The following is a 24,837-nucleotide window of genomic DNA, read 5'->3' as shown; positions in this document are numbered from 1 at the left end:
AGAGCATCTACTATAAAAGATTTTTTACCGATAAATATTGGTATAATTCTCAAGAAATCAAATTGATAAAAAATATCTGATAGTTTTTATTATGAAATTTTAATATATTTGTTAGAGAAAGATAGTCTTTGAGTGAGATTTCTAACTCTGGCTTATATTGGGTAAGTTATCAAATCAAAATTAATTGATTTCCACTGTTCAAATGTTCAGAACTTACGCTCATCCAGAAAATCGAGAGTATCTCACTAAATGAAACAAAATTGAGATACATGTTAACGAGATTATTACTTTCGTATATGTTTTCGATAAAAACTACAAAACACGTAATGCTTTCAAAGGATTTTGAATGACTTTAAGGAGAACTTGATTTGATTGGATTGATTTTGTTGCTTTTGAGAAAAATTTTATAAAAAATAAAAAAATTTTTTAAAAAGTTATATATAAAAATCAAGTTTTATTCATTGCCAACCTTTTGTGGTTGCTTCTCGACCTCTGTTAGCTCTCTATTTGGACAATATGAATTAGCCTTTGCAAAAGCAGTTTCATTTTCAAGCAATTCCTGACTAACGCCATGTTTAGCCATTGTATCTCTGAGTCTGATAAGTTTCTTGAACTTTTCTTCTTCATACAACTTATTACGTAATTCATTAACAGCTGGAAGGTTTTTAGTGTATCTAGCAGTAACATCAGCAACACCAAACTGGCTTACAGCAATAATCCATACAATCTTTCTACTCCATTGTTCGTAAATGTACTCAGATTCGATAATTCCTTCAACAGGGTCAACGTGGACGAATCTAGCGAGGTCGTATGAATATGCTTCAACCCAGAATCTGTCATAGTGCATGTTGCAAACAATTCTTGAAGGGAATCCCATAAAGTTCAAAATTGAAGTAATTAAGACGGAATATTCAAGAGATTGGCCAACCTTTGTCTCGATGAGTGTTGAGACCTTTGTATATCTCGGGAATCTTGTAATGGCGTTGCAATTTCCACATCTATATCTATAAGTAAGAACTGCGCCGTCTTCTCTCTCCTGGGATGATGAAGTACCATCCTTGATCTTCTCAACCTCCTTTTGGCAGCAATGGCAAAGTGGTTTCTGCATATATTGCATAAATTCTGTACGGAACCAGTCAACAATAGCCTGGATGAGTGGAAGACCGGAAAGATCAGCGAACTTATCGGATGGAATGATGTCAATTAAGGCCATAACATCATCTTCATTATAAGCGTTACGAATCATTGTTTGCATTAAATTGATTTTACCATTGAGTGTAATAGCGTTTGTTGGCATCAATATTGAATCAACAGAGAGTGTATTGAAGCATTTCTTTAAAAATTCATTGATTTTTTGTTGTTCTGCCTTTGTTGCAATAACGACTGGTGGATAAGTGCCATTAATCTTAAGATATGTGATTGGTACGTCTTTGAATTCTTTGGCGACGTGATTTAAAAATACATAATTTTCTTTTGGCTCAGTTAATCCAAGTGGTCCTTTGATAGCTTCAAAGGCCTGTGAAAGAGTCTTAACTGATGAAGGATCAAGTCTAACTGTCTTCCTATAAGCAGAAAATTCGATGAACATATTCTGTCACTTTTTCCTGAAATATGACATTCGACCTTTTATCCATCAAAATTGTTTCTAAGCGGAAAATAGGACTACTCTGGATATTTTGAAATAATGCCATAGAAAATTTTGCAATATAAGAGGAAAATTTATGAGAACTTCGAACACAAAAAAACTTTTAGAAAAATTCAATAGTTTACAACTCAAAATTTTGCTCATACTTATATGAGCAAAAATGTACAATATTAATTTTTAAAATAAAATTACCTTCAAAGTTGTCATATTTTCATCATTTTGGATTTCATTTGTTCATGAGTGATGATTCAAAGCAAAATCATGTATCCTTATTGAACAGAATTCCAGAGATAGCAATGAATTCTCCAATTATTGGCTATGATCTGGCTGATAAAGTGAATGAATTACCATTCTTGCAAGAATATCCTGAAACACGCGATAATTGTTTTTGCGGAGAACCTATTACAAATCATAGTTATAATACTTGTACAATTTGCGGCTGCAGAGTTCATCATGATTGTTATCCAAGCCTCGATAAACAAACGAATCCATTAATATGCATACAATGCCAACAAAAAGCATGCAATCAAATTTTAGGAAGTACTATTGATCAGATTAGAAATATAGAAGAAAATTTAACAAAAATTACCGAAATTCTTGATCAATACAAAACTCCTGCGAATTCTCGAGCTGCTGGAGATATATTTGGAAATATTAAAAATGGAGCAGAGCCTTCTCAGTTAGAAATTAGCTTATCTAAAACATTAGAAGAATGTTCAAGTCATTGGAAAGATATTATCAAATGCGTTGAAAACATTCAAGATGTTACTAGTCGAGATTTATTCGATGACGAAAAATTATAATTAATAATTTTGATATTATGTTTTGTAAACTATTGTATGTTAGAACAGACATTCTCTTTGCTGAATTATTCCTGTTATTTCTAATTGAATAATATATTGTATGAAATTATATATTATTGTAAAGAGATGACGACTATAGATCCGTATTTTTCCCAAGTGAGCGGGGTATCTCCAATCCCAGCCCTATCGTCCTCCCAGTGTCAGTTTTCAATATAAAATCCAAATTTTTTTTGAAAATAAAAATTTCGAGAAATTTTTCTGATTTTTTTCTTTGATTTCAATAATTCAAAATAAATTTGGGAGTAAAAAGACACTATTTAATGAAATTCATATGAGTGAATGTGGATAAATACTCTCAAAACATACAATTTATCTATTTTTTCTTTATATTATCAACTAATTAGTGATAATTTTTTTTGAATCAGATTTTTTTTCATTAAAAACATAATATATACACAACAATGATGCACACATACGTATCTACACATCAAAATATAAAGCTTGTTTTGGTCTGGGCATCCCAACCCAAAATTCTTAAAAAATTGAATAAAATTGAATACTTGGGGCTGGGATACCCATCCCAAAACCGAATTGAATTTTTTGAATTAAAGAATATATTTATGTATTTATAATATACATGTGATGTCTATAAAAAATACTAAATTCTAAAAAAAATTCAATTTATTCAAAACGTATACTAAGTGATCACTTCATTAGTAGGATCAGCAATCCTACTAAATGGTGAGAACGCCACTAACTAAAAAAGGAGTCCTTGGAGCTCTTGATCTCTTGTCAGTAGAGTTCATAATGAGGCATGGCATCTACTGATTAGAGATCAGAGCAATCCTACCTTACCTTCAGGAGCTACAAAGCTCCTAATCGTTACGAGAGGGAGTCTTGGAGCTCCTGAAGCTCATCAGCAGAGGCTATTTACCATTTGGGCCTCTTCTGATGAAAGATGCGAAACACGTCTACGAACCAGGAGCTTCAAAGCTTCTAATCCTTACTAAAGGGAGCTTTGGAGCTCCTGAGTCTCCATCAACAGAGTCCCAGATGGTAAATGTCCTTTGCTGATGAAAGATGCGAAACACATCTACGAACCAGGAGCTCCAAAGCTCCTAATCCTTACGAAAGGGAGCTTTGGAGCTCCTGAAACTCCTTTTACTATAAAATATGACAGTTTTCTTCTGAGGTTCTCATCAAATCTAAGACTTCAGAAGAAAGCTGTCCTATCAATGTATACTTACACTCTCATGGACTACAAGTGTACAATTTTAAGGCAGAGATTATCCGGGCCTCTCATCAAATGAGGGACCTCGGATAATCTCTACCTTAAGTAGTCAAATAACTTTTCTCACTATTTAGGAACAAAAGAACAAGAGTTGGAGTACTTTAAGGCAAGATTCTTCCGAAATCTCTCATCGAATGAGAGACTTCGGAAGGACCTTGCCAAATCCTTGAACGCCAATATCCTTGGAACTGAGCTAGAACCAGGGAGAAGTAGCATACTATAGAGCACGATGGTAATCTCGGAAATACTTATATCGCCCCAAGCACAATATTTAAGAAGTCTAACTCATATATACAAGAAGTCAGGCTGAATAGATATTGTGCATATGGTTTGCAGAACTCTCATGATATTTAAAATTCATGTTATCCCAAAAAAGGTGACACTTTGGGTGTATCGTCCATCCCAGGGATGCAAAAATCACATCACCTTGGATCTATAATGACGACCATTAAGCATAAAATATAAAAGAATTCTTATAATATTCTGCTTTTAGCTTTTTCTTTTATCCAAAAAAAAATACTGAAAATCCAAAATGATACAAATAATATAATTTTTTAAAGTTATTTTTCCGATTTTGAATATTTTTTGGAAAGTTCGAAGAATGAATAGGCAGTACATATTAAAGCTTTGGAGGCAGTGATCATGTTTTCTTCAATAATTTTATAAAATATGATTTAATTAAATATTATTTCGATATTTACCGATCAAAACCTTATTCCCTTTTGCGATTACTAAATGATTCATACTAAAACTTGTACCACAACTTAAGATATCTAGAGATCTGAGACCAATAAAAGCGATTTTTCAAAATTTGAAAACAGAGATGGAGTAATAAAGGCTTTTAAATCAATGTACTTTAAACATAGCAGGTTAGAAAGGCATTTTTAAACATAATAAAGTCTCATTGTCAAACTTTTATGGTCATCAGAGCAATAATCAATAATCACTTTTTGATAGAAACCCAGAACTATTGAATTAAATTTTACTTGTATTTCCAATCTAAAATTCATTGTTATTGCTATTTTTTTGATGTCATTTGAATTTTAAACTGCGGCCAAGTTTTGATATTATATTTTATCATGGATTATTTCATATTATTAAATGCGTTTTTCAAAACGATACAGCTTTTTGAGAATTTCCCATTCCAATTCAATTTTGTTGATCATTTCAAATAAATTATGTCAATATCAATATAGATTAGATTTTTCTATCAAATATATTTGAGCTGGGAACAGGACAAATTTGCCACGCGGCACTTTTTTTTAAAAAAATTAATGGAGCGGAGCGATACTCTGCTGCAGGAGCCCCAAGGCTCCCAATCATTACGAAAGGGAGCCTCAGGGCTCCTGAGAATCCATCAGCAGAGGCCTTTTCATTTGGCCTCTGCTGATCAAAGATTCGGCGAAGCCATTCTTCGTCTCAGGAGCCCCAAGGCTCCCAATCATTACGAAAGGGAGCCTCAGGGCTCCTGAGAATCCATCAGCAGAGGCCTTTTCATTTGGCCTCTGCTGATCAAAGATTCGGCGAAGCCATTCTTCGTCTCAGGAGCCCCAAGGCTCCCAATCATTACGAAAGGGAGCCTCAGGGCTCCTGAGAAACCTCTTTGAGAAGGTTTTCTTAAAGAAAACTTTCTCAAAGATGATTGTCAGCATTCACTCAAAATCTACCAAGAGTTTCAAAGTTTCAAATCTATCTGAAATGAAGCTTTGAATCTCTTGTATATCTAATTGTAGAGGTACCTTTTCAAAATGTCTTCTATTGATTAAATTTAATCAGTAAAAGTCATTTTGAAAAGGTACATCTCTATAATTGCTATTGAGCATTCACTCTTGGAACCTTGGAGCTCTTGTGTAGTGCATGAAAACTCCAAGATTCTAGCATAAAACATATATCATAGACATAATTTCTTCAAATATAATTTAAGGTTATTTTTTAAAATTAGAAAAGCGTAATTTAAGGTTATTGAAAAGTGACACTTGGCAAATTTGTCCCGCACTCATTTGAGCTCACAAAAAATTCTATTGAAATGTAAAAATTTTTAGTAGAAATTTTTAATGAACAATCCAAAGGTCATCCTCTGCGGTAATTCTGGAGTTGGTAAAACAACTTTAATGCACGCAATATCATCCCAAAAAATATCCCGTACTGAAGGCCCAACAATGGGATCTGGTTTCACAAACTGCAATTTACAATATGGAACTGAAATGCTGAGTGTAAACTTTTGGGATACTGCAGGGCAAGAAACATACAGATCTATGATTCGAATTTATTTCCATAACAGTCATTTAGCATTGCTCGTTTTTGATTTGCAGTCAAAGGAAACATTTGATGAGTTGGATAGTTGGATTAAACTTCCTTTGAAGTAAATTTACCAAAGCATTTACTTCCATCTCATTGATAAGAGGCTAATGTTTTTCTCATTAATAAGGCGCTGTTGGCCTCTATCCATAGCCGAAGTGATATTAACGTATGTTAACGTACAAAGTAAAAACATGTTTTTTCTTTTTAAAATCATTTAGTAATTAATATTATTTAGCACTCATAGTAAAAACATTAAAATTTATAAGAATCGTTATGAAGAAAAATTGAGAACTTATGATTTTTATTTAAGAAAATGATTAAATAATATATAAATAACCATATAAACAACATTTTAGATTCCTCTGAAAAGGGTATCTCAAATTGGTCTATGACCAATTGAATGGTTCGCCGGTTATTCAAGGTACGGTATTTCCAATGTTGAAACTTCGTACTCTTCAAAACCAAAAGGATACAATCGTTCTTTCAGCCGAGGAAGTCGAAAGGATTCGTCGACTTGCTGCCGTCAGAAAACCAGATGATTCGGCAGAAATTGAAAAAACAAGACAATTACAAGCTCATGAAAAAACATTAGCAGTTACTAAAGGCTGGGCAAACTCTATTGCAAACGAGCGCCAAGCCCGAATTACATTCAAACAGAGGGAAAAAGAGAAAAGAGAACAGGAATTACAAGAATTAGATCGTCAAGAAGCACAAATTCAAAAGGAGAAAAAGAAGAAAGTACTTGACGAAGCTGAACAAAAAGCATTCTTAGAAAAACCAGAAATCCGTGCAGTTCACGCACAAATTTTATTACATGAAGTCGTTAAAGAGCGTCAACGCCAAATTCGCGCTAAAGAACGTCGTAAAGAGGCTGAGCAACTCCGTGAAGATATGGAAATTGAAGAAGAACGTAAGATGCTCAAAGAAGCTGAAGAAAAAGAAACAATGGCATACTTAGAACGTCGTAGGAAGAACGCTCAAGCAGCCAAGGAGTTCCAACGCCAAGCTGCAGAAGCATCTCGTCGTAAAGCCGAAGATAAAGCTCGTGAAGCAGAAGATGAAGCATTACTCGCTCAAGAAGCTAAGCGCCTTCTCGAAGAAGAGCAATTACAAATAATCAAGCGTCAGCAGGCCCAGCGCGAAGCTGAAAAAGACAATAAATTACGAAACCTCCAAATCATGGAAATCCGCGCTCGCCAAGCCGAAATCGAGAGAGCTGAATACGAGCGTATCATGAAGCTCGCAGAACAGCAGATGGATGAAGAAGATCGTCGTAATGCGGCCGAAAAGAAGAAACGTCAGGAAAGACAAGCCGCCATTGACGCACTTATCGAGAAAGAAGCCAAGAACTTGGCAGAGATCAAAGCCGCACAGAACAAATTCGAAGAGAAGCAGATTGGCGACGAATTTGAGAAAGATCGCAAGAGAACACTCGAATTACAGGCCAAGCAAGAAAGGCTTGCTGCAGAAAGAAGACAGGATTACTTGGATGCCATCAAGAAAATCGAAAACAACAAGAAGAGGGCACAAGAAAAGAAAGCCGTTTTTCCAATGGACGAAGAAACCGAAAGACAAATTAATGAGGGCTGGGAGTTAGAAGTAAAGAAGATGAATGGTCTCAAGGAGTTGGCGGAGTTCCAGAGAAGACAGGCACAAGAAAAGAAGGAAAGAGAAGCTGCAGAAAGAGAAAGAGAGAAATTAGAGTACATGAAGGCCATCGAAGATGAAGATAATAAGACTGCGGAGGCTCAGGAATATGCTAAGGAAATGCTTACATCTATCAAACAAAGAAGAAGACATTAATTTTATTATATTTAGTTATATTATATTTTTATATGCTTTTTTTATTGTAATAAATTGCAATTTTAATTTCTAAGAGTTGTTCATAATCAAAAATATCATTTTTACAACAAAATTTAGAAAAATTTCTAAATTTCAAACCATTTCATGTTCAAACTAAATCATTATATCCTCATTACTATTTTCTAATTGAAAATAGGTTCCTTTTCATTGAATATTGAGAATGCAAATGACATTTCTTTCTTTTTTTAATTAATACATGGTTTCAGCATATCTATTATGCTTATTTATCTTTCATATTAATATGAAGTAACATTTGTTAGACATTACAATATCTTGTTCAGTATTTATCCATATGGAAAAGTTCAAACATTACTATTAAGATAATTATTATAATACTCAATTTTGTAGGTAAATGGTAATCCATTCTGAGAGAAATCTACATAGAAAAAGATAAAATTATATATTTATTATCAAATTACACTGTAAAATATGTGCATTTGGGGATACATACACATTTCTACGTATGTTATGGCGAATATGTTAAAGATCAACTCATATATGTCATTTATGATAACATTGGATATTATAATCTTAACAAAAAAGTATAAGATAATTGTTTCATGAAAAATCAAATATAATTTCCGACTTGTTGAAATATTTGCACCTTCTGAGTTGTAATTGTTTGGTTTTGTCGGTGATATAAGAATTCCTGATTTTGAAATTAAGTTCAAATGTGGAAATGATTTGATATTCATTTATTTTGGTGGATTTCAAGGAGACGGTTTTGCAATTAAGTCTGGATCTCAAGAACAATCTGCTAAAATAAACGAATTCTTGAAGTTTAGACCAAAATTGAGAGGTGACCTTTTTACTCTTGAGATGGTTTAAAAATATGCTGCTTTAGAATAAAAAAAATTTTAAATACATCTAAACTCGCAAATGACATAAAAAATATCACCATACTGAGAATTTTCATCAAAAACAATTTACAATTATATGTTACTGGATACGACACTTCTGACTAGAAATTGGCATACACAACTGGATATAGAATCTTCTAACAGTATCCATCTGCTTGATGATGTAATCAATATTTTCCTTTTGGAGTTCCCTGTGCTTGTTTAATAGAGACTTTACAATATATTCCTCTTGCCCTCTTTGTATATCTTGCTCTTTTTGAAATTCGTATATTTCAGCAATCATTCCAACTAATTTTGCTCTAGTACTGTCTATTCCTTGACAGAAGCGTTCATAGTTTTCATAATCAGTTCCCTGTTCCATTTTTGTCAACATTACATCATGCATGAAAGCTTCAATTTGGGATAAGCAATCTCTGAAGCAGGAAGCATAGTTGTAAATTTCTTCATCAACATCACCAAGTGTATTAAGGCCCTTTTTCATTCCAGGTTTCTTATAATCTGTTGCGTTTTGAATGCATTTATACATATTTGGTTTTAGTTTAATCAATTCTCCATGCATTTTCTGCATCATCTCTACAGCACTATTTGCATTAAGTGGCAAATCTGCTTTTTGATTGTTTCTCCCTTCATGACTCATCTTGAAAATTTTAATAAAAATTTTAAACGAGCACTTTTCCACTTTTGAATTTAAAAGCCTTCTAATTATCTATAAACTACATAGCTAAAAAGTTAAAATTTCTGTCAAATTCTAGAAATGCATTATTTTGATTTTCCAATTTTAACTTGTGAGCTAGAATATTCTAACAGATAACGCTCAGAGGAAAAATAAGACATGTTTTTAAAATCGATGTTTAAAAAAGAGGCGGATTCTCATGAATTTACCTTATAAAATCATAATAAAACAAATTATGAAATGTTATCTTAAGGTTCAACTGCATCATCATTCTTTTCGGCTGGGAGATCATTTTTATCTTCATCAAAGTCAAGTGATTCCGGCTTTTGTTCTGGGACGATGATCCAGAAGCATAAAATAGCAGCAATGAATGCGAAAACACAACCTGAACCAAGAAGTGGTCCCTTCTTTCCATGTGTTGCAGCACCAATACCAGATCCAATGATCCAGTTAGCTAATTGCTGACCAACGACAACGAAGATGTTAAGGATACCCATCAATGTACCCATTTCTTCGTTCTTGGAGCACATACCAACAATAGCATAAGGAATAGAGTTGAAAACAGAGCAAGCAATACCTAATGGTGTCAAAAGACAAAGGGCAGCCCACTTGTTATGGATAAAGAAGATTGGAATAAGGCATACACCTTCGATGATCTGAGAAAGAGCATATGAAATCTTAAGACCAATACATTTGATTACCATATCCTGGACAAAAGACCAAATCATAACGAGGATTGATGAAACACCAATGATGATTAAGCCAAATCTAACACCTTCATCATAATCCTTTCCTCGGAGTTTGTAAATATCTGTTCCGACATAACTTGAGCATTCATTGTTGAATTCAGTGTAGCCCATCCATGAGAAAAAGTAAACAATAGCAATTCTCCAAAATGGCTTTGGCATTGCCTTGAACTGTCTGAAAATGGCAACAAATGGATTTGGTCTGACAAGTTCATCTGTAAATTGTTCTTCATGAGCTGTAAAAACAGTGATGGTAACACTAACAATGATGAAAACAATACCACAGATGATTACAAGCTGTTGATAGTTGAGTGATGTATGCTTAGCAGCATTGAAACCTCCAATGAAGTTAGAGAAAACTTGAGCTAAACCAAGAAGAACTGCTGCAATTGAGTTACCAAGAACTTGTTGTGATTTTGGAATGAGATCGGCAATAATTGTTCTTGCTGGAGCTTGGAGAAGATTGACAGATATAAAATCGAGAAGTAAAGCGATAATTAGGAAGACAATACTCCCTGGACGAGGGTTTGATTTGCTGATTCCTCTTCCGATTTCTCTGCAGAAATAGAGGAAAAGGAAACCAATGATAGAACCAATAGCGCCAGTGATAATAAATGGACGGCGTCTGCCAATCTTAGCGTGCAAACCATCAGAGTAGAAACCAACAAGTGGTTGGCAGATAAATCCAGCAAGTGGACCAATAAGGTAAATCCAAGATCTGTAAACTTGAGGAATTGCAATTTCTGCGGAATCCATGATTGGAGAAAGAAGACCGAAAACGACTGTAAAGACTGTTTGAAAGCCAAACATTGATGCACATATACCGAAGATTCTCCATATTGAGATTTTATCTCTCTTTGCAAGTGGAACCCATTCAGAATCTTCTGGAGCTTCTTTAACAACTGGAGATGGAACTGCTTGTTCCGCTGTTTCATTGGCAGTATTGTTGGTGTCTGTAACAGGAGCCATATATTTCTAGAGGCTGTTGCTAAAATTGAAATTCCGTTTTGTTCTCAATTTAAAATCATTGAAATTGAATAACTGTCTCAATTTTGAGATTCCTCACAAAAATTCAATGAATTTAACAATACGGGGTTGCCACAATTTTTTTATGATAAATAAGAAATGACTTTTAAAGAGTTTTGAGGCAAACTTCACGTATTCCATTGCAAAGAATAATTTCATTTTTTTTCTATTTATGACGACCGAACAGAACACAATTTGATATGACATTAATATACTATAGATACCAAAAATGATCGAGAAACTCTTATGTTTTATCAACTATCAACACAATTGATGAAAACAATGATTAATTTTTTTTGACACTTTTGCAAAAAGGAGCCGATTGTTACAATTAACGGAATTTGTAATATACTCATTGATATAGTTATTATTTATAATTTTTGAAAAATTTTGAACACCTTTTCAATCAAGATTTATAACATCATTTCGATATATACAATCTACATAACTATTGTAACTCATATTTTAAGTTTTATAACGATCGGGCCAATTTTTAAAAAATCTAAGATTTTTTCATGCATTGAGATCAAATCATATAGCATTTTCTACTATCTAACACAACGTAACAAACATTTATCATGAAGAGACTATTTTTTAATATTTTTTTTTTGAGATTGTCAATCTCAATTTTAAGGGTCCACTGTAAAAATTGAAAGGCGATTTGCAAATAATCGTTATCGTCTTTTTTTGAAAATCCACTTTTCCTAGTGTTCTGATTAATATTTTGTGAATGTAACAATAAAGTATATGTTTTAGTAAGATGATAATACATTCTATCACTTCAAATCACATAAAAATTGCAAAATCAGCGAGTTTTATAAGAACATGATTTTTTCGAATTTTTTCGCTTTTGGATGCGTGTTTTGAAAAATAGATATTTTCGAATTTTGATTTTATCTTAAGTATAAGTTTTATATTAGGAATTTTTTTGACCTATTTCCAATCATTAATTCCGATGTTTTTTTAGGAATTTATTTGAGAAGAAATTAGGAATTTCGCTTTTATGCTATTACAAACTAATATTATGATGCATGTAGTTTATATTCATTGAGGCCAATGCCGGGATATCTTGCATTAAAAAAAAATTCCAAGAATTGACAATTAGATAGCACAAATTTAATTCTCTAGACAAAGTATTATTGCTTATATATTCAAAACATTATCCTTAGTTTTGATATGTTGGCCAAAAATTTTCGTGTTATTTTTTGTGTTTAAGCATAAATTATGTATTTACTTATGAAGGATAAGCATTTTATTCATTGTCATAAATATGCACCATAACAAATTGATAAAATTTTAAAAAATTGTGTATTTTAGCGGGTATTATTTTGGCCAATGCCCGTTGTTACAAGATTTAATATTAACCATATCAATAGCAGACTCAATGTAAAAATTTAGATATATTTTTTTTTTCATTATTCAAACTTTGATAAAGTTTAGTATAATGAATGATTTTGTTTCGTGTATGATACAGAAATGAAAAGCTTAATTAATATTATTTTGCATTTTTTCAAGAATGTTAGAGTATATCTACATTAAAAAATCAAATTCGAACTGCGATACTGCATCAAATTGATGCATATCTGATAAGGATCTCAAAAGAGTAAAGTTAATTTTTTTGAGTTTTTTTAAGTTTTGGGCCTTAGTAAAACACCATCTCGAGCAATATTTTTGGGACGACGATAGGCCTTATTTGGCCTTACAGTGGACCCTTAATTTATAACTTGACATCGAAAGAACTGATATAATAAGGCTGAAAACACATCAAATTATATGTTAATGGTTAGCAAAAATACTTTCTTAACATCTTATCATTGCACAAGTATTTTGCAATTATCGATTTGAACTAGGTTCAAAGACGGGAAATATCATTCAAATTTTATAAAAATACTTGATGAAGATAATTTAGATATTTTCTGGTTTTTATAGCATTTTCAATTTATTATTATTTTTTTTTCATTTACACATTCATATACAATAAATCAAGCAAAATTAGCTTTTATAGGCCTCAGATAATTATACATGCAATTTTTTTTGATCAATAAACTAGGTCTACAAATCGATGTTTTAGCCAAGATCTATTAATTTTCTTAGGAGTGTAAGCTATGCAAACTTTAACTATATAAGTCATCTTATAAGACGGGGATTTAGTGCAGTCAAGAAAAATCGATAAGTCGTGAAAAATTTTTTTTATTTACCTTTCTTCCTAAATGACAGCAGCTCAAATAACTAGATGTGAAATACCACCTTCAATAATAGATTTTTATAAAATATGCGAAGACATCTGGGCTCAGATATTTAAAGGTAAATTTAAAGATATTAATCCTAGCAATTTGGCAAATCCTAAACTAAAATATCTAGTGCAAAGATTTATTCGCGATTTTCAAAGTAACTCAAAGTATTTCGAGCCTACAATTGACAAATTTAGAGATGAATACAATTGTATTTGAGATCAAAAGATTTAGATAACGAGTCTAAAATGGTATCATTAATAGCAAACAATCAATTTGATGAGTTCAAAGATTTCTTCCTTGATCACACAGACATTTATAGTGATCGCAGTAAATTTTATTCTCCTATTGATTGCGCAGCAATTTCAGGAAACGAAGAAATTTTCAGATTTTTGAAGATAAATGGTGTTCAAGAAACAAAAAACACGTGCAGACTTGCTGTCATCTCAGGTAATTTCGATATCATTAACATTTTAAATGAATCTGGACTTGATTTTAGCCAATATTTGCTGACAGCTATCGAATTTCATCACAACGAAATTGCAGATTGGATTTTAACAAATTTTGAAGGTAAAGACTTAAATCCAAGCTTTTGTTTGCTAAATTTGAACCTCAATGCATATTGTTATTGTGCGTACAACAAACTTAGAGATGTGTTCACTCAGTTACTTCAATTGGAATTTTTTGATTTGGCAAAAATTTCTTTTGAAGCAAGAACTTTAATCGATAATGAGAATTTTCAATCTTTCTTAAATCCACTGAATGAAAAGGTTTTCGAATTTTTATGTGACAATAGATACAAAATGAATCTCACACAACTCAATCTCGTCATCGAAACTGGAAACTTTCATATTTTTAAAATTTTTTATAAGAAAAAACTTCTCAAGCATATCAAGCAACAAGAAATTCTATCTTCAGCAATACGCAGAAACAATTATAAAGTTATTGAATTTATGCTATCCAAAGGAATAAAGATTGATTACAAAAATTGTCATCCAGGAATTAGTAGAGCAAACTATGACGTATTTTCCATTTGTTGCTCAAACCTTTGTAAATCAGATCTTGATCATTTTTTACTTCAATATGTCCATCATATTGACGTATGCAAATTAGAATTACTATAGTTTGCAAAGCAGTCAAATCAAATAAGTCTTACGAAGAATCAGCATTAATCAAAGCAATTAAAGGAAGAAATTCTGATGCTGTCAAATGTTTGATTGATCATGGCGCATAAATAAAACTCAAGATTAACAACAAAAAATCATTAATAATATATGGCATTGAATCATTTAGCAATGAAATTGTCAAATATTTGCTAGAACAAGGAGTTAGTGTTAATGGCAGAGATCAATTCGGAAAAAGATCTCATGTTTATATTCTTGAAAGACATCAAGAGAAAATAATGCAATTATTGATTAATCATGGATTAGAAGTAAACAAAATCAAAAAGAAAGGATTCTTCAAAAAACAATTGATTGAACATTACTCAGTAGAAACATTAAATACATTGCTAAACAAATATCCAAACTTCTTCAATGAGGTTAACGATAATCAATTAATGCTATTTTTTGCTATTCAAGGGGATTCTATTGAAAAGGTGCAGTTTTTGATTGAACACAATGATCATTCATCTATTGATTCATCATTATTAACAGAAGCATATAAATCAAGATGCTATTCTAGTGGCGCTACATTATTCAAATTAATTCTCAAACTGTTAAAACCAGATCAATTAAATGATGAAATCATTGAAATGGCTGTTGAAAAGATGATTGAAAAGAATTCCATTGAAATTTTAGATATTTTAGAAGAAATTGGATGCTTTGTTCAATTATAGCTAAAGAAAATATGTGAAGAACTCATGAAACAAACTCAAAAACGTTTATCACTTTATGAAAGACATGAACTTATTCGATCAATAGACACATATGATTCTAGGGAAATAAATAATGAACTTAAGAGGTCAAAATTATACATCATTCACATCATTAAAATTATTCAAAACAAAAAACCTGATATAAAGCCTGAATCTTTTTCTCCAATGATCATTGCATCAAAGTATAAGAGATACGATGTTATGGAATATTTACTTGATGGAAATTTTTACAAAGAAAATGAGTTAATTGATGCACTTCCACATTTAATGATACGGGGGATACAAAATTCTTCACTCATTATCGAAAAAATGATTGAAAAAATCCAAAGAAATGATTATTATATGAAATACCCGCCATTGTTTTCGCTCTTAAAGAAAACTACATCAAAGCAGCTGAATTAATGCTCAAAACGGGATACACTATCAACCAAGAAAATTTGGATTCAAAGTTGCTTGATTTGATTTTCATGAATTCAGTTAAAGCCAAATCACTTCAGTTGACACAATATATTCTAAATTTCATTGAGCGTATTCCAAAATGTTGTTTAGTTGAATCAATAAATCGAGAATCATTCGAAATTGCTGAGGAATTGATTAAATCGAACAAATCACACTACCTAAACAATGATTCCCAGATAATATCCGAAATAATTCATAACTTATGGTCATACAATAATAATAAAAATCTCTTGGAAAAGTTACTTCTAATCGCACTCGAAAATGGTTTCTTCTGCAATTATAAAGATATTTTAAGAAATTATTATATTACACTCACAGAAAGAATGGTAGAAATATTTATTACAAATAAGGAATTTTACCATATTGATTTAAGAAAATTTTATAAAGATTTAATAGAGAGCAACAAGGGTTATGATTTTATCATTAAATTTCATGGTGTGTTATTTACTCATGGAATAGATTTAAATAACATTTCTGCCTTGGAGTCTGCTTTAAAAAGACCAGAAATAGTTACTTATTGCTTATCTGAAGGGAGATATAATCAAGAATCAATTCAAAATGCCATTATTTTGTTAACAAATGAATACTGCAGAAATTACCCCTTAATTATTTCTCTTATCAATTCTTTGGATGACTGTAATGCTTTATGTAAGGATGGAATCCCAATCTGGATTAAAGTTATTAAAAACTATCCTTATTCTGTGTTTCAAAAATTAAAAAGCTTAAAAGATTATCAAGGAGTTCCTTACATGATATATGTTGTATTGCAATACGATGTTAGAAATTATGAATATATAATTCGTGGTAATGGTTTTTTAGGTAATAGAAACTACGGTTTTACTCCTCCAATAATTGAATCAAGAATTAATTTAAAAAAAGCAATTCGCTTTGGACTTGAAAATAATTATAACAATTTCCTTGATTTTCTCGATCACTATCTCAATATCAAGGATATGATTGCAGAAATTCAACAAGAGATGAACTCTGAAGATAGAATAATAATTTTTGAATAAGGTTTGTCATATTTGGGGGTGACCTTATGCCCCTATGACATGGCCTTCAATTAAGATGTTTAAGGTTAATTTTCAATGACGCTTCATACCAGTTGTCAAAAATTTGAATTAATTAATTAAGAGCTCTCTTAAATGATTTTATTTCATATTACATTATATTTTTATTGATTGCAACTTTTTAATTTAGACATAATTTCAGTTTTTGAAGCGGCTTGTTAACAAAATCAGTGCTGTTGGCCAAAGTTTTCAATTCTATCTCCGTGTTATACAAAATTTCAAGCACTTATTCATGATTTCTGGATTGATACACAAGATTGAGAAACCCTCAACATGAGAATCAATAATCTCTTCTTGAGCTTGATATTATGTAATATCGTTAATAACAATTTATATGTGTCATTTTTACGTAAGTTCAATAGTTTTCAGTTTATATCAAATTTAATTTCTCAGACATTTTTCAAGCAAAATATGCAAAACGATAAGGAATATCATAAAAATCGGGATCTTAAACTTGAAATCATATTCTTCGCATTTAAACATTTCAAAAATACTTTTTTTATTTTTTGAAATTTTGAAATACGTTGGATGAAGTTTCTGCAAATTTAGATAAATAAGGTAATATAAAAGTGATTTGATTTTGTTCTATGAAACAATTTTCTGTATAAAAATGTGAAAGTTCATTTAGATCAGAATTACTTTTTTCATTTTTAAATGTAACAGTTCCTAATCCTGATTTTGAATTGGATTTAACATATGAATCTGTAATAGTCAATGTGTAACCTTTACTAATATAAAACATATATGCTGCAGTGTTATTTAAAAATACGCAGTGATCAACAGTAGTATTCAAATTACACCAAAATAGAACTTGGGAATTGTCTGTTCCGCATTTATTTCCAATAACATTGCAATAAGAAACTGCTTGTATCAATGAAGGAGAATTACTGTCAAATTCAAGAGATGGACTTCCAGTTTGGTTGTTTTCTCTGAATGTTGAGAAATTACATGTACTTGATTTTCCATCAAGGGCACTATCTATTGATGAACATCGACTGCATTTGTTGTAAGTGATGTTGTTATTCTCAAAACGTAGATCACCCCATGCAATATCAAATGCATACCATCCTTTTGATTCACTTTCTCCGCATTTTGAAACTGAAATTTGAAAAGCGTAGTTTTTATAATCAGGAGAAGATTTAACCCATTGACGAAATGACATGTAACCGTATTTTGCTATTGATTCAGAATAAGAATTTCGTTGTTGAACAAACTGTCCTTGATAGCAGTAATAGTAAACAGATCCACCTTCTGAAGTGGATTGGCATTTAGTAAATATGTTATCTTCAAGTAATGTGCAGATTTCGTTAGTTCTTTTGATATAAATTGCGCCTTTTTCTTTGCATTCGTTAAAAATGCAAACAAAAACGTAATAATTGTTAGAGCCTGTAGTATCAGAGAGTTTTGTTCCATCTTTAGTTTGGCTGAATTTATCTTTATTGCCAAAATAATCAGGCCAGCAGTATTTTCTTGCATTTCTCAAACTTGAATAGAGTTTGTACGCATTTTAATGGTTTGAAATGTTTACTTAGCTGGCAACAAAGAATTTCTGCTTTGTTATGCAACTGATACTTCGATCACACAGGAGAAACCTAGAAAAATCTCAATATTTGATAAAGTGGCAAAATTTTGGTAAATTACATTCAAATACTTTTACATTCAAAATTGATAATTCCTTTTTAGATCCGAAAATCTGACAAAATTTTAAAAATCCATTTTGATGGAGTTGCAAAGTCTTGACAGATCTAATAATATAATGACAATGCTCAATAAATACCCAGACCACATTCCTGTCATCGTCGAACGCGATCCACACTGCACAACTTTACCAGATATCAAAAATAAAAAATTTTTTGTCACAAAAACTCTTTCAGTAGGAAATTTTGTTTATTGCGTACGAAACAGACTTGATATCAACGAAAAGGATGCAATTTTCTTGTTTGTTGATAATACGTTACCAAATCCAAGCGATAACCTTGGAGCAATATACGAAAAGCATAAATCAGAAGATCAAATGCTTCATTGTACTTATAGTTCTGACTCTGCTTACGGATTTTTGTGAAAATTTTCATTTGAATAACTTTAATCGTTGTTAAATCGTACCATTTTTAAAATTGTTAAATCTACATAGTGTTAATTCTTACTTTTATTTTTCTAAATATTTTAATTTTGTTTTGAATTTTTCTAATTATAAAGGATTTTTTCAATATAAATCGGAGTTAATGATGAATCATGCACCAAACACCGAAGCATAATTAATATTCAAATCTAATTTACCAAATCGATAAAAAAATCGATAAGCAATTAATAAATACAATGAAGAAATTATTCTTTATTTACGTATTAACAAACATTATTCAACACGATAATAAACAAATTATGTAAATTATTGATTTTTTTTTGCAATTTTGGGGAAATAAGCAACAGCGCATAGAACTGATTAGATCTTGAAGATTAGATAACAGGTATCAGCTTCAAGCTAAATTATTGATTACTTTTTCTTTCAGTTTTGAAAATATTAAACTTTTTTTTGCGGAAAAACATATGAACTTAAAGCTTGAATAATTCATCTGACAATTTTCTTTCCATTGATGTATTAGAATCTGAATCGATGAATAATGGCTTTGGCATTGTAGTAATCGAAGTTTCTTTTGGCTGAAGATCGAAAGACACATAAGGCTCTACAAGATATGCATAAAGTTTGTCGCATTCTTGAATATATTCATCTGCCTTCTGATGAAAGAAATCACAAAGTTCTTGCATTTTTAAACGTCTACTTAATAGGGGACTTTATGTGTAGACCCCATTAAAACTTGTTCCCTTGGAACCGCACCAATAAACCATATCGAGCATACAGAAACATAATAAAAAGCTTATGTACACTTTGAAGAACTTAATGTAATACTTTATTCTTTATTATGGCCAAAATTTTAATCACAAATTTAAATTCAGCCATAAAAATTAATGAACTCATAATTAATCAACATGCAAAACATTTTTGCAATCAAAAACAGGTGTCATTGTGGTTATATATCGGACTGCGATAATTGTAAAGTCGCATTATTTATTTTTTTATATTTCACATGGAATTAGAGTATGAAAGAATGAAAGAATTTGTTCCATCCAACACTAAATCCATGAACTCAGCATGCAATAGCGAAATTAAGGAGTGTAAGCATGAAATTTTGAGAAAACAACGTCATTTGATTTTATTACACCTCTATAATAATGATTATTATCCACACTTCTTCCCATCCAACAAAGAAGAGTTCTATGACTATATCAATCAAGATGCAGACAATAATCCTGATGAAATCACTCCAGAAACTAAATCTTACTTATCACAAATATATGATCACTTATTGAATAACCCAGCTGATTTAGTAACCCTAACAAACTCTGCATCGCATGTTTTTGATTCTTCAAATTTAGCCGCATTTTATTACTCAACAATCCCTTCAATTTACGGCTACTTCTCATCATACGAACACATAGCATTCGGATATCGCTTTTATTGCCAGTTACTTCAAAAAGTTCAACACAGAATATTTTTAGAGGCCGTTGTTCCGTTTTTCCGCAACGCAACGACTTACCGTTACATAGAATCAGTTTCTGAGTCTATTATCGACTTATTCTGCCGAGATGTACAACTTTTGAAGACAGAAACAAATAATCGATTTTTCGAAGGCATTGCAGACAATTTACATGACATAATTGTTAAATATTTACAATTACTTCCCAAGACACACCTCAATCTCCTCATTTTGATGTTCAACAACAAATATTCTCGTCATGACATTTATGAGTTCTTTGTTTCACAATTCCTTCAACCAGAAGTCACAGATTACCTCAAATCATCTGCTTTCTCTACTCATAACAAGCTTTTCAACTCAATTTGCGAGTATTTACTTACAACTGCAGATAAAAACGACTTTGAAGAGCTTTTGATGTCAAATTCACTCATAGATATACCATCAATGTTCGGAGATTTCGGACAAAAGCACATTGACCTCATTGTTACTCCTTTAGACGGATCATTACTTTCTACTTTAATTAGATCAACAGGAGCTTGCTCAAAGACACTCGAAGCCATAGGAAATAATGGTCCAATGGTCATGCAAGGCTACCAAACCCTTTTTGTTAGAGTTATTCCGACAATTCCGATTCATCCAGTTTCAAGTATCGGCGGAAAGATCTTTTTCGATCAGGAAAGGATGGAAACATGCCATGCAAGCATAAACAGATTTGATTATCTCATTAAATTCCTTTCTCCCAAATATGACGAAAATTATCCGGAATCTTTCCTCGAAGACAAGGAATTGGACACATCCTCGCTTTGCCTTGACTGCAGACATAAGCTTGGCCAGGGAGAAAAGCCAGAACATTGCGATACATGCGGTGGTCTCCAAAAACATACGCTAACGTTCAAGGAATACACAATAGAAAAGCGCTATGATGATATGTATGAACTTTCAGAGGCATTTGAGAACTTTATTGAAAGAAAATTAAGTTTTGATATCCTGAAAAAGTTCAAAAGCGATGTTGACAGGGCTCATTCTAATTCCCTTGCTTTACATGCTGAGAATTTGATCGATAATTACCTTGCAGATTCAGAACAATCCGAAATTGTCAAATCATCTCATTTATATCTCAAGCAATTCAAGCTTTTAGATAATCAAAAGGATGATATGATATTCTTCGCCGCAAGAGCAGAGTCTTTGATGTCTACAGTGTCGGCAAGCAGAGTTAAAACTGATTTAACAGAATTTGAAGCAAAATTCTCAGAAGTTGTAGCAATGTCATCAATAAAGATGCCAACGCCATTTGTGAAGAATGAGAACCAGTCAAGAAAGCTATTTTTCAACAAAAGATTTGTTGAAATTGCAGGATTACTTAATCTCGTGACAATTCAACCATTTACCAAGAGATTCTTCCATATATCGAAATGTTTAAGATATCTGGATGAGCTAAAACATATTTCTGGAGCAGAAAAATCTTTAATTCCAAATGCACTCAGAATTTGTGTTGATCCTGGCGTAGTTTCAACAATTCTTAAATGCATTGCGATGCTCATGAAGAAAAATAACTTTGTTGCTTTGCTTCCAAAGGAAACTGCAGAACTTTGGTACGAAATGGAGAATGAAATTGTTAATATCGCTTCAACAGATGAAGAGACACTTCTTATGTGGACAAGACTTGTTGATGCATTAGTAAACGCATTTTAATATTATTTATTTTTTTAAATCAACAAATTTTAAAACAATTAGTCCTATTTTTGTTACTATTACAGCAAAATACAAGATATTAATAGTTCAGCTTGAGATTTTTTGAAATAATTTATTGAAATGAATTTTATTGCATGTTTCATTACATAGTAATGCAAGACTGTTACATACTGCAGGAATATATCATTTTAAGAGTCTCCATGACAGTATAAAAACTAAAATCGGATCAATTCGATAAGAAATGTGCTAATATTTCACAAAAGATCAAAAATATTATATAATATATGCATGTGAGGGATACCTTATTTTGTTCTTAAAACATCAGATCGAAATTTCAGAATTTTTTTTTATTTTTATTTTTTTTTTTGATCAATAGGAACAATTGTCTACTTAGACAATATTCCATGTGACTCAGCTTTCAATGATGTTTATGCAGCCTTCTCTTGCTATGGTGATATCGAGAGACTTAAGTTTCTTAAACAATATTTAAATGATTCACCAGAAGGCTATGCAGCAGGCATTGCTCTTATTCAATACAAAGATGCAGACTCAGTTACTAAATGTGTTGGCGATCAAAAGCCAATTATCATTGCTGGCCGAGTAATTCATAAATATAATTCACCAATTCACATCAACCATCGAATTTCAACATCACTATTCATCTTCTTTAAATCAATTGGAGAGAGTGCAAACTCAATCATGCAAACATTTTCATTATATTCCCCAATTAACTGCCAAATTTTGCATCCAGTTACATTCAAGAGATATGGTATGGCTATTATCCAATTCAGTTCGGACAAGGATCGCGAACTTGTATTATCTCGTGAATCTCAAGTGAAAACAGAATCTCAACTGATTATTGGCCGTCCACAGTACGATTTCGAAATCCTTTCATTCGAAGATGAAGAGAAGTTCCCAGAAGTGATCGTTACACCCCCATCTGCTTGCTATTCTGATCAACTTCAGTTCCAATACTTTTATGACTTCGAAATCAAGTACTTAGACCAATCCTTCAAGGTCAATTCATTTTTGGCATCAAGTCTATCCAACAAAATTTCAGCCCAATTACAAAACAACATGAATTCTCTTTCAATTCAATCAAATGTCCACATGAAAGGCCCATTTAACCTCGTATGCCAATCCCTTATGGGCAATGAGATCACAATTACGTCCGAAAACGCCATTTTCTTACTTCTTTGCGCTAAAGATCTCGAAATGAGTCAATTAACCGATGCTTGCATGGAATTCGTTACAGACATGTCAGACTTCGACCTCATGTTCCGATTCGCTTCAGATTTATGCACAAATGGCCTTGATTACTCACATCACGTAGATTACATCACAGAACACTTCAACACTCTCAAGGACGAGACACAATTCAAATCATTACCTCTACAAATGGTTTACGACATTCTTACGAAGCTCCCGGCCGAAACAAAAGATACATCAAATTTCGCGGACTGGCTTCTTTCTTTCCTCGGAGAAAATGCAGAAGCTAGAGCTAGACTCGTAAACTTCTTGCCTTTCACGAAAATTGAGGCAAAAAGTATCCGAAATATCTTATCTCGTATTGGTGTCAATATGAACACTTTAAAGACATCATTGATCAACATTGTCGATCACGGTTTCGAAGGACTTGACGATGGCCCAACAGCCACCATCAAATGTCCGTATTCTCATTCGGATCCAGATTCCGGTATTTTCTCAGCCCTTTCGAAGCGGAATGGTTGCAAAGCCTCCAAAATCATTGAAGTATCCTCTACAAGTGACATTTGGATGGTTATTGACCCAAGTTGGAACAAATCTTGGGTTTCCGCCTCAATTCCTGACATGTGGATCATGTTTGACCTTGATGCCCGCAAGAACCCGAAGCAGCCCTTCCGTCGCCTTCAAGTAAAATCCTATACTTTGAGGACAGCTCTATCTGGTGAAATGGGACACCTCAAATCCTGGGTTTTAGAAGGCGCAAACGATCCAAACGACCAATGGACAGTTCTCCACAACCAGCCGAAGTGTTCCGTACTCCGTGGTCCCGGAAAATCCCATACTTTCGATACTTCCAACTCCAAACCGTTCAGATACATCAGATTACGAATGACAGGAAAGAACTGGGCGGACAGCGAAAGTCTCTGTCTCCAGTGCATCGAGTTCTTCGGTGAAGTTTTCTACGGAGAGGACCAGGAGAAGAAGGAAATCATCAAATACGATCCTGGCAAAGAATGGAACGGTTATTTCGACTGGCTCAAACGGTTTTCAGAGGGAAATCCAATCTTTGCAGGTGAAATTGCTATTGATTGTGCTTCTTCTGCATCGAATATCGTTGATAGCGGATGGAATGGTTACTGGAGATCTCCTGATACTCCTAATTCTTTCGTTATCTTCAAGTTCCCGAATATGAGTGTCTCAATAGACATGTACTTCATGCAGACATACAGCGGATCAGGAAATTGCTATCCACAGACATGGGTAGTTGAAGGATCCAATGATGGTTTGAAATGGGATTTCATCGACCAAAAATCAAAAGTGACAAATTTGAAGGGATCAGGAAAGGGAGGTTTGTTCGCTTGCAAACCGTCTGAGAGGTTTAAGATGATAAGAATTAAACAGAACGGAGAAAACAACGCTGGCCAACACTCTTTCATGCTGTCTCACGTGGAATTCTACGGAAGACTATTCTTATTCCAGTAAATTAAAGATTTTACGTGTTATATTGTTAATTTCAATTCATATTTTTAAAATTGATTTATATATATTTGAGATCAATAAAT

The 24,837-nt window shown here is 32.4% G+C and overlaps 12 protein-coding genes across 12 annotated transcripts, besides 4 other annotated features; 8 read left to right on the top strand and 4 right to left on the bottom strand.

The window, feature by feature from the left end:
* Window positions 1-67: 67 nt before the first annotated feature.
* Window positions 68-1,591, bottom strand: TVAGG3_0430880 (peptide N-glycanase (PNGase)-related family; the record flags this gene model as incomplete). Its single annotated transcript, XM_001320818.2, has 1 exon — window positions 455-1,588. The coding sequence occupies one exon, from the start codon at window positions 1,586-1,588 to the stop codon at window positions 455-457; it is 1,134 nt and encodes a 377-aa protein (XP_001320853.1).
* A 290-nt stretch (window positions 1,592-1,881) lies between these two features.
* TVAGG3_0430870 (uncharacterized protein) lies at window positions 1,882-2,448 on the top strand (the record flags this gene model as incomplete). Its single annotated transcript, XM_001320817.2, has 1 exon — window positions 1,882-2,448. The coding sequence occupies one exon, from the start codon at window positions 1,882-1,884 to the stop codon at window positions 2,446-2,448; it is 567 nt and encodes a 188-aa protein (XP_001320852.1).
* A 134-nt stretch (window positions 2,449-2,582) lies between these two features.
* Window positions 2,583-4,177: a mobile genetic element.
* A 789-nt stretch (window positions 4,178-4,966) lies between these two features.
* Window positions 4,967-5,737: a mobile genetic element.
* Window positions 5,738-5,793: 56 nt separating this feature from the next.
* On the top strand, window positions 5,794-6,105 carry TVAGG3_0430840 (GTPase protein; the record flags this gene model as incomplete). Its single annotated transcript, XM_001320815.2, has 1 exon — window positions 5,794-6,105. One exon carries the CDS (start codon window positions 5,794-5,796, stop codon window positions 6,103-6,105), a length of 312 nt encoding a protein of 103 aa, XP_001320850.1.
* Window positions 6,106-6,405: 300 nt separating this feature from the next.
* On the top strand, window positions 6,406-7,920 carry TVAGG3_0430830 (coiled-coil domain-containing protein 173 family; the record flags this gene model as incomplete). The annotated part of the gene is made up of 1 exon (XM_001320814.1): window positions 6,476-7,843. One exon carries the CDS (start codon window positions 6,476-6,478, stop codon window positions 7,841-7,843), a length of 1,368 nt encoding a protein of 455 aa, XP_001320849.1.
* An 856-nt stretch (window positions 7,921-8,776) lies between these two features.
* On the bottom strand, window positions 8,777-9,427 carry TVAGG3_0430820 (uncharacterized protein; the record flags this gene model as incomplete). The annotated part of the gene is made up of 1 exon (XM_001320813.1): window positions 8,843-9,400. One exon carries the CDS (start codon window positions 9,398-9,400, stop codon window positions 8,843-8,845), a length of 558 nt encoding a protein of 185 aa, XP_001320848.1.
* A 172-nt stretch (window positions 9,428-9,599) lies between these two features.
* On the bottom strand, window positions 9,600-11,187 carry TVAGG3_0430810 (major facilitator superfamily transporter; the record flags this gene model as incomplete). The annotated part of the gene is made up of 1 exon (XM_001320812.2): window positions 9,685-11,151. The coding sequence occupies one exon, from the start codon at window positions 11,149-11,151 to the stop codon at window positions 9,685-9,687; it is 1,467 nt and encodes a 488-aa protein (XP_001320847.1).
* Window positions 11,188-11,853: 666 nt separating this feature from the next.
* Window positions 11,854-12,919: a mobile genetic element.
* Window positions 12,920-14,841: 1,922 nt separating this feature from the next.
* Window positions 14,842-15,276, top strand: TVAGG3_0430790 (protein ubiquitination; the record flags this gene model as incomplete). The annotated part of the gene is made up of 1 exon (XM_001320811.1): window positions 14,842-15,276. The coding sequence occupies one exon, from the start codon at window positions 14,842-14,844 to the stop codon at window positions 15,274-15,276; it is 435 nt and encodes a 144-aa protein (XP_001320846.1).
* A 506-nt stretch (window positions 15,277-15,782) lies between these two features.
* On the top strand, window positions 15,783-16,787 carry TVAGG3_0430780 (protein ubiquitination; the record flags this gene model as incomplete). Its single annotated transcript, XM_001320810.1, has 1 exon — window positions 15,783-16,787. The coding sequence occupies one exon, from the start codon at window positions 15,783-15,785 to the stop codon at window positions 16,785-16,787; it is 1,005 nt and encodes a 334-aa protein (XP_001320845.1).
* A 16-nt stretch (window positions 16,788-16,803) lies between these two features.
* Window positions 16,804-16,899: a mobile genetic element.
* Window positions 16,900-17,343: 444 nt separating this feature from the next.
* Window positions 17,344-18,006, bottom strand: TVAGG3_0430760 (uncharacterized protein; the record flags this gene model as incomplete). Its single annotated transcript, XM_001320809.1, has 1 exon — window positions 17,344-18,006. The coding sequence occupies one exon, from the start codon at window positions 18,004-18,006 to the stop codon at window positions 17,344-17,346; it is 663 nt and encodes a 220-aa protein (XP_001320844.1).
* A 558-nt stretch (window positions 18,007-18,564) lies between these two features.
* TVAGG3_0430750 (cellular response to nitrogen starvation) lies at window positions 18,565-18,906 on the top strand (the record flags this gene model as incomplete). The annotated part of the gene is made up of 1 exon (XM_001320808.1): window positions 18,565-18,906. One exon carries the CDS (start codon window positions 18,565-18,567, stop codon window positions 18,904-18,906), a length of 342 nt encoding a protein of 113 aa, XP_001320843.1.
* Window positions 18,907-19,914: 1,008 nt separating this feature from the next.
* TVAGG3_0430740 (uncharacterized protein) lies at window positions 19,915-22,070 on the top strand (the record flags this gene model as incomplete). Its single annotated transcript, XM_001320807.1, has 1 exon — window positions 19,928-22,069. The coding sequence occupies one exon, from the start codon at window positions 19,928-19,930 to the stop codon at window positions 22,067-22,069; it is 2,142 nt and encodes a 713-aa protein (XP_001320842.1).
* Window positions 22,071-22,445: 375 nt separating this feature from the next.
* On the top strand, window positions 22,446-24,764 carry TVAGG3_0430730 (protein ubiquitination; the record flags this gene model as incomplete). Its single annotated transcript, XM_001320806.1, has 1 exon — window positions 22,769-24,757. One exon carries the CDS (start codon window positions 22,769-22,771, stop codon window positions 24,755-24,757), a length of 1,989 nt encoding a protein of 662 aa, XP_001320841.1.
* Window positions 24,765-24,837: the final 73 nt, after the last annotated feature.

The sequence above is a fragment of the Trichomonas vaginalis genome, chromosome V (genome assembly GCF_026262505.1).
Source record: "Trichomonas vaginalis G3 chromosome V, whole genome shotgun sequence".
Lineage (NCBI taxonomy): Eukaryota > Parabasalia > Trichomonadida > Trichomonadidae > Trichomonas > Trichomonas vaginalis.
This window is presented reverse-complemented; position numbering and strand designations above follow the sequence as displayed.